Source organism: Grampus griseus, assembly GCF_964374135.1.
Source record: "Grampus griseus genome assembly, chromosome: 20".
Taxonomy (NCBI): domain Eukaryota; kingdom Metazoa; phylum Chordata; class Mammalia; order Artiodactyla; family Delphinidae; genus Grampus; species Grampus griseus.
In genome coordinates, this window is record NC_139014.1 from 50,761,933 (window position 1) to 50,774,983 (window position 13,051).

At 56.7% G+C, this 13,051-nt stretch overlaps 1 protein-coding gene across 2 annotated transcripts in view; it reads left to right on the top strand.

The window, feature by feature from the left end:
- Positions 1 to 8,894, top strand: part of SLC43A2 (solute carrier family 43 member 2) — a 38,707-nt gene extending 29,813 nt beyond the window's left edge. For both annotated transcript variants that reach the window (XM_082678694.1, XM_082678695.1), the window contains 5 exons: positions 1,434 to 1,572; positions 2,936 to 3,065; positions 5,385 to 5,458; positions 6,673 to 6,796; positions 7,350 to 8,894. In XM_082678694.1, coding sequence (XP_082534820.1) covers positions 1,434 to 1,572; positions 2,936 to 3,065; positions 5,385 to 5,458; positions 6,673 to 6,796; positions 7,350 to 7,511 — 629 coding nt within the window. In that variant the 3' untranslated portion in view covers positions 7,512 to 8,894. The remainder of the gene's footprint in view (positions 1 to 1,433; positions 1,573 to 2,935; positions 3,066 to 5,384; positions 5,459 to 6,672; positions 6,797 to 7,349) is intronic.
- Positions 8,895 to 13,051: the final 4,157 nt, after the last annotated feature.

The following is a 13,051-nucleotide window of genomic DNA, read 5'->3' on the forward strand; positions in this document are numbered from 1 at the left end:
TTATGTAACATTCATTAAAATCTGTGTGCCACGCTTTGGGGAGAGATGACCTCGCGTGTCTCTTTGCCCTCTATTGTAAACCCTGAGGCCCAGACAGGTGGAGACTCTGACGGGTACAGAGAAGGGCCCTCACTGGCCCTTGGAAGGCAAATCTCCCTGCCGCTGAGTCATGGCCTTTTACTCTCTGAGAACTCTTGCTGCTCAAGAGGCATTTTTTCCATCTGTTTCCCGCATTCAAAAAGCCAATTTCAAGAAGTAGAGGAAGTTGGGCCAGGAAATTCGGTCTGCAGCTGACAGGGCATTGGTTTTCCCATCCTGCTCCTCTGAGCAGTTGTGCCTGACATCACACACACACACACACGCACGCACGCACGCACACACAGATGTCTGGCTATCAGGGTCAGGGGGCCAGTAGGTGGATGGGAGACCAGCGCTGGCTAGTGAGATACTTGGGCTGGGTGTGGGGTAGATTCTTTGCCCTCGGAGGGAACAAGGGCAACGAGGCCCAGGTTCTGCCAGGTCTTCTGCACCCACACTGCTTCCCCATCACGGTCCCCCGCAAACACCACAGGCCTGATTTACCAGCCCGCTTGTGACGAGGCACCAGCTGCACATGAGTGAGATCCCAGCCGGCAGGAAAACGTCTGCAGACACCCGCGCTGGGCACTCTTGAGAGTCGGGGCTTGGTGGGAAATGGCGTGTGAGCTGGGCCCAGAGCTAGTCTGCCTCCGTGCCCCATCCCCCTGTAATAACCTGTGACATTTCTGCTGCTGACCTCACTCCTCTCTGCTTTTTCACTTTTGCTTTCTTGATGCAGTGATGGCTACCGGTAAGCCAGTGGGGGTGGGGGACGGGGGATCGTCAGGGAACACATGACATCCTCTCCTAGCCGGTCTCTGTTCAACTGAGAAACACCTCTCCTTGAACTCCAGACGTCCCTCTCGGCCAGACCTGTGTTTGGGGGTGGGGCGGTCAACATTCAGCTTCTGTTTGTCTGAGAAATCCCATCATAATTTTAAGGCTCTTTGAAGATTGAAGCCCTTACGTCAGTGCCCTTGTGAGTGGTGCCTTCCTGGTATATTTCTAGAGGCAGAAAACTGACGGCCAGTCACACACAAAACCTCAGTCCCAGGCATTGGTAATTTTGTGGTTCCCAAAGTCAGAGAGACTTCCTGGAGCTTCTGGGGGAAGTCACTGTGACATACTGGATTTCGTTAGCCGTTTCTTGGAAATAGGCGAGGACTTTGGAGAAAAGAAAAGGGTGGCTTTGATTTCAGAGGTTAAGGTCTCCGGGCTCCCCTCATGACCCACAGTGACAAGGGGGCGGTTCTGGAGAAGATCCCAGAAGGGCTTGTGGGGTCACAGACTCTGCCCAGCGCCCACCCCAGGCCTCTGCCGGCAGCCCCCGTGACCCAGCCCGTCTTTATCCTCAGTGGGCCTCTACACCTCCATCTTCGGTGTGCTCCAGCTGCTCTGCCTGCTGACAGCCCCCGTCATTGGCTACATCATGGACTGGAGGCTGAAGGAGTGTGAAGATGGCCCTGAGGAGCCCGAGGAGAAAGACGCCAACCAGTGCGTAGGCGGAGCTCGTGCCCCGGGCCCAGGCCCCCAGAGGGAGAAGCCCACCGGTCAGGTGTTAGGCAGCATCAGGGTGGGTGGGTTAGGTTTTAAAGTTAGCAAGAGAGGCGAAAGAGGGCTGTGCTCAAAGCTGCTCTTGCCCGCGCTCAGCTCAGCACACATTTTGGTCTGTTGCTTCTGTAAGGAAAGTTTTTTGTATGCAAAAGTTGGGGAGGCACGGAGCTCGAAGAGAGGAGGAGAGAAACCAGAGGAAGGTCTGTGCAGACAGCTATCAAACATCCTGCTTTTAGGGCTGCTCTGCGGTCCTTAGCACACGTAGTACACCGGCAGACATCCTCAGAGTGGTCCTGTTTGCCTGCAAGGTCTGCTCCACTGGGTGTGAGTAGTAAACGGCTCTAACCTTAATACATGTCAATAGATCTGTTCATGACTGTGAGAATTAAGCAAGGGACCGGAGCCCTACTTTACAGAAGGGTTGGGCTCTAAGATCAGAGGATGAGTTAAATGCTGTCTTCTCTGACTCCACCTTAGTACAATAAGCTCCTCTTTACTGTATCAGGCCCTGTGCCAAGCCCTTAATGCACAACATCTCAGGTAAGCCTCCCAGCACCTCGATGAGTTAGACCCATTTTGCAGATGAGGGGACTGAAGCTAGGCGTCTGAGTGGCTTGCCTGAGGTCACATAGGGAGAAAGTGGTGGGTCTGGGCCTCCCTGCACATCTCTGAGCCCTTGGATGTCATACAGTTGTCCGTGGGGTATCTTTGTGGGTGTTGAGGCTGGAATCAGTAATAGTGAATTCACAGGGAAACAATTACAGAGAATGTTCTGTTATGTAGGTCAGGTCCTACAGCCAGAAGGCTGTTGGTGCCCATTCCAGTTCCATCTGCCGCATACCCGTTTCTCCTTCGCCCCTTCCTGCCGCCCAAGGAGAAATCCACTCACTCCCTTTTTTGGCTTATTATCTGGCTTAGTGTCAGCTCCCTGCAGGATTCAGGTGAAGTTGGAGCCAGTAGTGAAGGAGGCTTTGCCACATCCTGACCTGGGTGCACTCTCCTCCTCCCTCCCCATCATCGGACCTCAGTCTTCGCCGAAGCAGCGCAGGGTGTTGACGCCCGTCTCCTCGTGCCTTCTCGCGTCCGACCTCTCCACTGAGGTTGACACTCCGCGCTCAGTCCAGGGGGTGCAGTGGGGAGTGTCCCTCGTGCTGGTCTAGCCCCCACAGTCCCTAGCACATGCTTGCGGGTGGTCTCTGAGTCTTGCGCTGTCCACAAGCTGTGACTCCCGGGACCTGGCTTCCTGGGAGAGCCCATCCTCCAGGGAGCCCCCAGCTCTGGTGTGTGCTCTGCGTTTCCACAGAGGTGAGAAGAAGAAGAAGCGGGACCGGCAGATCCAGAAGATCACCAACGCCATGCGGGCCTTCGCCTTCACAAATCTGCTGCTCGTGGGCTTTGGGGTGACTTGCCTCATTCCCAACCTGCCTCTACAGGTGGGTATGGGGAGAGGGAGAAGCCAGGTGGGGTATGGGGTGATGAGACTGAAAGGTGAGTGATGTCTCATGGGGGAGAGAACAGTGCTCGCTCAGCAAAGAGAACAGTGACTTTTCATTTGTTTAATTCAACCAACCAACCTATCAACCGGCCCGCTGTGATTTACCAAAGGGCCCCCTACCTGCCAGGCTCTGTACATGCGTGATGCTGGGAGCAAGGTGTAAAGGAAACTCAGATTGCCTTTCACAGAAGACTCTTCTCTATGAAAGTACATCATTCTTCTCGGTCTTTAGGCGTCTTACATACCACGAGTACCATCATCTTACCGTTTCTGGAACCACGTGGTGTAGTTGTGTGGCTGCTCGCTTTGCATGCGCTCGAACAGCTGAAGTCTGATGTCCAAAGAACTCTGGCTAGTCTGTGGCGTTGGTGGGAACGTCTGCTCCTCCAGTACAGGGGAGCAAGACCGACGATCCCTTGGCATCTGGGTTCAAAAGTTTAATTCCTTCTCACAAGATTTCCAGTGCCTTTGGAACCTGACTTTTGGCAGAGAGTTTGAGAAAGGTAGATTTCGTTACCTGCCTGGCTCCACCCTTAGGTCCACAGAAGTGTTCTAGTTCTAATCCCCAAATGTATGAACTTGGAAGGGACAAAAGTGATGGCATTGCTTCCAGATGGGTGTGACCCAAGTCCAGATGGTATCTTGGACCAGGTCCAGGAGGAAAGCAAGAGTCCCTTCCTACAAGTGGCCGCACGTAGAAGTTCATTGAACGCCCAGGTGTGCACCACCCACAGGTGCTACCATGTGTTTGTGCCGACACCGTGTGCAGCCAGAGTAAACCATGGGAGGCCCTACCGGTTCCAGATGGGAGTATTGCTGCATCCCTGGTGCCCTCCCGGCCTCCTGGTGGTGGCCCTCTCCGCAAGACCGGCAGACCCTTGCCCTGACCACCCTTGTCCAGTCGCGGGGCAATGCTCAGTGAGGACAGTCATCTGCTTTGTGTTTTATCCAGTTCTTATTGAAAGGCAAGTTGTGAAAAGGCAGCAAGGCATTTGGAGTAGAAGGCAGAGCCCGCCGAGGGACAGGTGCACGTTCAGGCACAGCCCTCTCGCAGCACCGCAGGAGCAGCCCTCGCCGCCTCCACTGCCCACATTCCCGGAAACGGGCCTTGGCCGCTGAGCCCGATGGCAGGGCTGTGTGCAAAGAGCAAACAAAGGGTCCTGGGAGCAAAGGAGACAGCTCGTGGCTCTAAGGAATCGTTAACAAGTGCTTGCTAAGCTTGCCAAGCTTGCCAGCAGTGACCTTTCCTCAGGAAAGCAGAGCTAGAGGGGAGAGGGACAGCCATCTACCAGTAGGGCCTGGGTGGCCAGGCAGGGAGACCTGGGCACAGTCCTCAGGTCCGCGAAGGCAGGAGTGGTGATTAGTGACCTCCTGCTTAGTGCTATGTCCATACGTACACTTAAGAGCAGACTCTAGATGGGGGCGGGATGGGGGGAGCCCTGGGTTTTAGTGTTTGCCAATTTCCACAGTGCAAGTGCTCTCGTCGTGGCTGATATCAGCCAATACGGTGTCACCAGCCGTGGAGTTGGAAAGAGACACAGTAACACACCATCATACGATATTTACAGTAGATCAAAAAACCTTAAGAGCAGGAATTCCCTGGTGGTCCAGCAGTCAGGACTCCGCGCTTTCGCTGCTGAGGGCGCAAGTTCAGTCCCTGGTTGATCCTGCAAGCTGTGCGGTGCAGCCAAAACTAAAAAAATAAAAAAATTTTCGAAAAAACAAAATACCTTAAGAGCACGGCTAATGGTAAAACAGAATAAAATAATTAGGATGTGCTGGGTTTTGAGTATTCATTAACTTTGTTTTCAACGTACAGTTGACCCCTGAACAACACAAGTGGCATGGGTCCACTCGTACTCAGATGGTTTTCAATGGTAAATACTAAGTACCACGTGATCCGTGGGTGGTTGAATCCGAGGATACAGAACTGTGGGTACAGAGGGCCGACTCTAAGTTATATGTGGACTGTTGGCTGCGTGGAGGGTCGGCACCCCTAGCCCCCGTGTTGTTTAAGGGTCAACTGTAATTTGTTGAATTGTATGTTTGTTACAGTTGAACTGTTAGTAGTGACTGTGTTTAACTTAAAATCGGCTCAGAATTCTTGGCAGTGCAGGAGTTGGCCCTGGAAAGCTGGCACAAGCTGACTCCAGGGCACCAGTACTCCCACCACTCAGGACCCCAGGAGCTGTGGGGCAAGGGGACAAGGTGAGGCCCTCCATGTCTCTTGCTCAACACTCTGCTCTCCCTCCCTCAGATCCTCTCCTTCATCCTGCACACGATTGTGCGAGGATTCATCCACTCTGCCGTCGGGGGCCTCTATGCCGCTGTGTAAGTCCTGGGAGCTGTGGGTGGCCTGGTGGCCGAGGGTAAGGGAATGACCTGAGGGAGGTTCCTGGTGGGACTGAGGGCCTGAAGGGGGCCATCTTGCTCACTTGGGGTTCATCCTCTGGCCTTAGGTACCAGGGCTTCTGTTGGGTGTGTCAGGGGAAGGCCATACCTGGCAGGAGCAGGTCAGTGGGCAGACAGTTGGGTGCCCACAAGCCTTGGCATTTAACACGAAGTCAGTTCCCCCAGCCAAGGTGCCGCTCGTTGTTGCTGCGCAGCCGGGTTCTGAGGCTGCCTCTGGCTGCTCATGGGAAGGGCAGGGGGGTGGGTTCTAGCTGCCCACAGCTCAACGGTGATCTTCCAGTGGGCTTCAGCGGCGGCAGTGACGTGACTAACTGAGCCCAGGATGTGCCTGACAGATCCCACCCAGGGCCTCAGAGGGCTGGTTCTGTCCACAGCCTTCTTAGGCCTTGGCTAAAGTGAAACCTGCCTCCTCTTCCAAGAGGCCACACGTGCCTAAGGAACCATAGTCGTTCCTTCTCCTTGGGCCGGGCCTCGGCTCACACACTGGAACGCAAACGCCATCCACTGTCTCCCTCCGACCAAAGACTAGCCCGTTCCTCCAGCCGTTCCTTGCTAGGAGTCCCTTCTCACCTCTGGGGCCACGATGCCTGGCGTGGCCCCAGAATTCTGGCAGAATCTGGCTAAGGTTTTGCCAGAACTCTCTCCCTCTCTCAACAGTATCCCATGGGGGTCATTCCAGGTCTGCCCGTTCCACCCCCACCTACCCCCCGGGCCTGGAGGAAGTTGTGGCTGCCCTGGCAGAGTCTGAGGGCCTCGTCCGAGGGCTGTGATGCTATGTTTCCGTGATTACACAACGCTCCTCTGGAAGAGGGTGCAGCCAGGCCGGGCCCAGCCTCCGACCTGCCCGCTGGGCCCGGCTCACAGGCTGCAGACTCCGGCTGGCACCACACCTCCCACTTGGCTTGGCCAGACACCCCCGGGCCCCGGGGCCTCACGCTGGTCCAAAAGACAAATTCGCTTTGCAGAACTGCTCAGCAGAAAGCGGTCCAGGGATGCACACCCCATTCCCACCTCTTCTCTGCCACCGGAGGTGCAGCCTGGGGGCACCAGCACCTGGGGCCAGGCTGCGAACGAGCATGTGGGAAGCCGGAGCATGGCCCCCTGTGGTGACAGGTTCTCTACTGCCCCGGCAGGTACCCCTCCACGCAGTTTGGCAGCCTCACAGGCCTGCAGTCCCTGGTCAGTGCACTCTTCGCTCTCCTGCAGCAGCCCCTGTTTCTGGCTATGATGGGTCCCCTCCAAGGAGACCCCCTGTGGGTAAGAAGGATCGCGGGGCAGAGGGCTATGGGCATCCGCCCCACTCTGCTGGTTGGGAGCTGGGAGGCATCACTCGGGGGCTTCTAGAACCCCGGGACAGGCAGTTTGGAACTTTGGTTAGGATCAATTCAGGAACCCCTTGTGAATGGGCAGGAGGGACAAGAGGAGAAGAGTGTCCTTTCTGGACCTGATTTTGGGGTAAATCGAACCAAGTTGCTGTCCCTGCTCCTCCTGCCAAAGGCCCAGATTCTTAACCAGGTGCTTTGAGCTTGTCCCAATCCCCCCCCCCCCAGAGATTCAGATCAGTACAGTATGGTGGCCCGGCCCGTGGACAGCTGGGGAATTCTGTTGCTGGAATGTGGAACGACGGGACCTCCAACCTCTTGAAACTCCTTGTTTGTTTTTCCTCTCCTCTCCTGTGACCTTCTCCCCATTCCCAAACCTGAGAGCGAGGAAGGGGCTGGAACTGGGCTCTGCAAAGACCACAGCCCCTGCCTGCTGCCTCCCTCCCCCGCCCTTGGTGGCGACTCGACTCTCATCCCTGCCTCCCCAGGTGAACGTGGGGCTGCTTGTCCTGAGCATGCTGGGCTTCTGCCTTCCCCTCTACCTCATCTGCTACCGGCGCCAGCTGGAGAGGCAGCTGCAGCAGAAGAGGGAAGACGACAAGCTTTTCCTCAAGCTCAACGGCTCGTCCAACCGGGAGGCTTTTGTGTAGTGCCCACCACCTCGGAACTGTGGCGTCCCGCCCTTGCTTCAGTGACTCAGCGGTGTCCTCCCCACCCCAGAGGACCTCCACGCACCCCTAGGATCCTGTCCTGCACCATGTTGGAGTCCTCGCTCCCTCCCAGGGCCCTGGTCCTGCCTCGGAGCTCTGCGGCGGAAGGATGGGAGAGGGCCCGGTCAGGCGCTTCTCCTGCTGGAAGCAGAGGCGCTCTGGACTTCGCTCAGCCACCCTCGAGGGGCCCTGGAGCCTCGGGGCTCCGTGGTGCCTGCAGGAGCAGACAGGAGGACCCCGGGCAGGCAGGCCCTCTCCCCCCAGCGTGTCGAGATTCCGCCTCTTGCCAAAGCAGAGGAGTCTGCCGTCTACTGCCCACCACCTGCCCCTCGGCTGCATGTCCACCAGCCACGCCTGCTGAGGACAAAGGCTTGCACTGTCTGTACCCGCCTCGCCTGGCCCCTCACCTCCTCCCCCGGCCAGTCTGAGCTGCCTGAGGAAGGAAGGACCCGCTTCCTGTTGTTGGTGCTAACTCCTTTGTGATTCCAGCCCCCTGTGGCCTGTCCTCCTGTTCGAGGCCTGTGGAGAAGGCCCCCTGGCTTAAAGCCTGGGGAGGGGATGGAGGGCTGGATGGTCACATGTGGCTCAGGAGCTGTGGTCAGGGCCGAGCAGCAGTCCCTTCCCTCCTCCCTGAGGGCCTGAGCCGGGGGCATGTCTCCACTGCCACCCTCTGTCCAGTCTGTGACCTGAAGGGAATTAAAGGGGCACCACACACAAACACACGCATGCGCGCGTACGCAAGCGCGCACACACACGCACACACACATACACACAGCTGTTTTCGTGGGGGTGGAAGTGAAGATGTGGCAGACAGACGTGGAGGTCCAGGCCCGGGTGGGAAGGTGGATTTGTGAGAGACCTAGGGGTGTGTGTGCATGTGGGTTGTGCGCGCGTGTCCTGTGCATGAGAGATGTGTGTGGGATGGGGGTGGGACGTGGGCGCTGGGGGTCTGCCCTTATCCTCCCGGAGACACCCCGGAGCCAGCCAGGCCCGCAGCAAGCCCAGCGCCCAGGAGCCAGCCCCGCTCAGGGTTGGGAGCTTGTCCCAGGCTGCAGGGCCACAGCGCCCCCTGCTGGCAGACTTTCCAAGGGCCCTGGAGCTGTTTATGCGGGCGAGGCCCCGTTTCCTCTGCCAGGCGGGCCTGGCTTGCCAACCCACCCACCTTGACTGCCCTCAGAAATGTGTCTGAGGCTTCCTGGGAGCTCTGAGAGGGGTGGGTTGATTTTTAGGTGAATTGTTTTGGTGGTTGGTTTTTTTTTTCCCCCTTTTAAGTTTTATCAGACTCCTTTTTATAAAGCAATAAATCCATTTTCCTCCTGGTAAGGGATGCCCCTTCTAGCATATCAGTTAATGACTACATGTGCCTGTTTTGAGCTTGAGAAGAAAAGGCAAGACAAGATTTTCTGCCCCAGTCGTACCCAGCGACTCACCGTCTCTCTGGGTGTGATTGCTGTCTCGGGAGGGGCAGTGGGCCAGGAAAAGACCTTCCTCCCCCGCCCCACCCCCAAACAAATGGGGCTTGTGCAGACACCTTAGAAGTGTGGCCATCCCCTCCTCTGCTGCTTATCCCAGCCCGACAGGCTAATCCTGACCCCCTTTCATCCCTGCTCAGACTTCCTGTCACCAGTCAACCATGCTGAGGGTTCCTCCTAAGTTCAGGACACAGGGTGACCCCAGGAGAGCCGCAGGCTCAAAGAGAGCAGAGGCGGGATGTGGCGGAGGAACGGGTGGCAACAGGAAGGGGCAGGGGCAGGCCCAGGCCCGAGCCCTTTGAATGCACGTAATCTCCCTAGGCTTCACCCACTCAGATACTCAAAAGCAAGTATTTGTTTTAAACAGACATTTTTTTAAAAAAAGAGAGAGCCTGAGATCAACATTTCCCAAAGCATTCCTCAGCATGCTCGTTCTGTGAGATGTTAAGGTCATTCTCATGTTTTAAAACAGCATTATAGTCAGATTCGGGAAATGTTGAGATAAGGTCAGATGAGCGGCACTGATGGGCTGTGCCTCTCCGGGGGGGTGTGGTCTGTGACTAAGGGATGGCTTTAACCATCACAGCCGTCCTCCACATGGGGCCCAATGACCACGAGCAGCAGGAGCTCTCGGGTGCTGGTTAATAACAGCCTCTGGGCCTTGCCTCTGACCTAGAGGGAAACCGAAGTCTACACTTCGCTAAGCCCCACCTGGTGGTTCTGGCGCCCGCCCCCCCAACATTTGAGACCTACTGACAAAGGAGTGCAGTTTGGGGAAGCGCTGACTAGCAAGGGCCCTTCCAGCTGGGAGATATGTTGAGCTTGTACAGACATGGCCTGTGCTGTTCCCAGCAGGGCCCAGCCCAGCCAAAGTGGGAGCTGCGGCCTCTCTCTCCCACCCACGTGCAGGGTGTGTGCACTTTGGAGGAAGAAGCAGGCATTAAGAAACCAGAGTTCAGGGTGGGAGATAGTCTAGGGCCAATAGTGCATGGGGATTAGAGGCATGAAAATGGGAGCAGGGTACCAGCTGGGTTGGGGACCACAGGTGCCCCCCCACTCCCTTGCCTGTCATTTTGCTCTGACTGTACAGGGTTGATGGGTTACATATTTTCCCATTACCATCACTGGATCATGCTAACAAGCCAGGAGTTCATACTACCCTCCCTAATTTACAGCTGGAAAAATTGAGGCCCAGGGAGGTGGAGTAACTTGCTCAAGGTGAGAGCCAGGACTCATATGTGGTTCTTATCCTCTAAGTCAGGACATTCCATTCAGAGCAGCAGCCCCAGGGGCCACCAGGCCTTGAGATCAGGGCGAAACAGCCTAAGGGAAGCAAACACAGGCGAGGTGTCTGTTTCTTGGAGCCAAGAGCTTCCTTGGAGAGAGTGGGGTGAGCTCTACTTAGTAGAGTCATCTTGGCCCTAGAGGCCGATGGTAGCTTGGGGGAGCAAGTTTCTGGTCGCCCCAACCCTTGAGAGGAGTGCCCTGGGGTGGAGCAGGGACCACATGGCCTCGGCCCTCCAACTTCGTCGTCCTCCTCCAGGCTTCAGGTGGGAAGGAGCTGGAAGTCGTGCCCAGCCCTGCGGGCTCAATCAGAGTGAAGAGCGCGGCCAGGCTGGGCTCAGGAGCACGGCCCCGAGCCCCGCTCCTCTCTAGCCTCCCTGTTCTTGAGTCCAGGTGATCCTTTGTGATTAGCTTCCTCCGAACCCTCCTGGCCTCTGCCTGTGGCTCTCGCTACCTGGGCCTGTACTAGGGAAGGTTCCCACCCTCGTAAAGGCCATAGATGGGGCTGCAGGTTGTGAGTTCCGTTCTGTTTCTTTTTATTCCTCTTGTACCTGGTGTCAGCCTGGTGAAAACTTCTCCTCAAGCCCTCCTTGTCCTGGCCCTGGGCTGTGCAGTGTGAGGAGGGCATCCCGCTGCCCTGTGCCCCAAGCACACTGAAAATGGGGAGCCATCCAGTATTGGGGGTACATGTGCAGGACTGTCCCAGACAGCGGCACAAAAAGCCCAGTGGAGTTTTCGATGCATTTGCACATCAGCCTGCATGAATTTAAACAGATACCACCGGGGGCAGGTGAGGCTGTGGACCCCCTATGGTAAGGGCCTCCTGTCGGAGAACTCTGAGAAGTCTTCTCAGCAGAGTCAGGCTTCCGGGGCTGTTTAATACGGTGCATTCTCGTGGGCTCTGGGACAGTAAGGTGCCTTATCTGTGGGGTTAGGATTAGGAGCCCAGGACCCCCAAAGTGAAGGGATGGGTTTTCCACAGGCTGCAGCGCTCCCCTGGGGTGGGGGTGGGGTCAGGGTGAGCCGGAGGGCTCTGGAAGCCTGTCCCACCCAGGCCCTGCCTCATGCCGAGTCCTGGGGTGAGGACCTGGTGTCCGGAAGGAGGTGCAACGTCCTCCACGTGGGTGGCCCGCCGCAAAGCAGACCTCTCCCGCCACTGGCACACAACCACCGCCTGGGCCCTTGGTCTCTGCAGGCAGCATGTCCAGCCCCGAAGTTAGTCTTTCTCAGCCTCCCAGGCAGATCCAAGACCAAACCAGGGCCTCTGGCCGCTCCCAGCCCCTCAACCCTTCCCAGAGCGAGACCATCTCCCTGTGCTGAGGAGGCTGTGAGGGAAGGGCAGAGGTCAGGGGCCCCACCACACATACTATCTCGTGACCTGAAGCAAGTCTTGAGCCTCAGTTTCCTCATCTGTAAAATGGCAATAATACTCTCCCCGGGAGGCTAGGTGGACATGGACGTCAAGCAGTCGCACATTGTTGCACCTGGCACTTCATAGGCACTTAACAAGCGATAGCATTATTTTTAGGACCCTGGAGGAATGCAGAGAGCACAGGGGATGAGGACCACCCACACCCACCCTCCCCCGCCCATATAACGGGACAGCCCTGTGGCCAAGTAAAGGAAGTGAGGTCTGTTTCTGCTGACCCCTACCCCTCTCAGAACCCCCTCTCTAAGCAAAAGCCTTAAGCAGTTGTCCCCTTGTTCACTTTTACGTTTTTCACATTTTGTTAAGAGACTTGGCCAAAGCTTCTCGAGCTAACCTCTAACGGGGGGATATCCGGGCACTCTTGACAGTTTCATGCTGAGGTGGGTGACTCAGAGCACGGCTTGTAGGCAGTACCTCCATGCCACCTCCTCGTGAAACTGGCTGTGCCTCTGTGTATGTGTGTGTGCGTGTGTGCACACGTGTGTCGAAGTCTGAGGTGTGTTCCAGGCACGTCAGGTGGGAATGTGTTTGGAGGAGTGTGGGGGAGCTTGTCTGTGTGCCTGTCTACCTGGACGAAGAGGGAGAGGGTCTCACGTCGCTGAATCCCTTTTGGTGGCTGGAAGGGCCTAGGCAGGCCCCGTCCAAGGACCCAGCCCAGGCTCTCAGAGTGGTGCCTGAAGGGTTAACATGTTCCTGTGTCAACGAGGGTCAGTGCAGTGCCACTGACAGCTCAGGAGCTGAGCCTGGCTCTTCCCGGCCCTTTGCTGTTTCCAGCACCTGGATTACTTCCTGGCGCACAGTAAGCACTTAATAAATGTCTGCCGAAAATGGCTAAGAACTGCTTCCTCCTCGGCCCCTGTGTCTCTTTCTAAGTCACTCATCCGCTTGCCACTTGTCTCTTGCCTGTCACTTGTCTGAGACGTGCTCCCTGACCCCCACTCTCCGCTACGTTGCACTCATTGCGGCCCAGCTTTGCTGGTGGGCCAGCTTTCAGCAGAGCTGGGGAAGGGACAGAGGAAGGAGCCTCTTGGGTGGGAAGCCCAAGGCTGCTGAGAATTCTGGTTCTAAGGTGGGCGCTCATCCTTGCCCCTTTTCTTTTGTCCTAAGTCAGTGGTCATGGGCACACCTGCTCCTCCTACAGGTTTCCCACGAAGCTGGCCACTGTCCTGCCAGGCCAGGGCCCTGGGTAGTAGCAGCAGAAAAGAAGAGCCACTGGGCTTCCCCAGAGAAGCCCTAAGGAGATCCCCACGGCCAGGGAGGGGAGAGGACGGCATGTTTGTCTGAGGCCTGGCTCC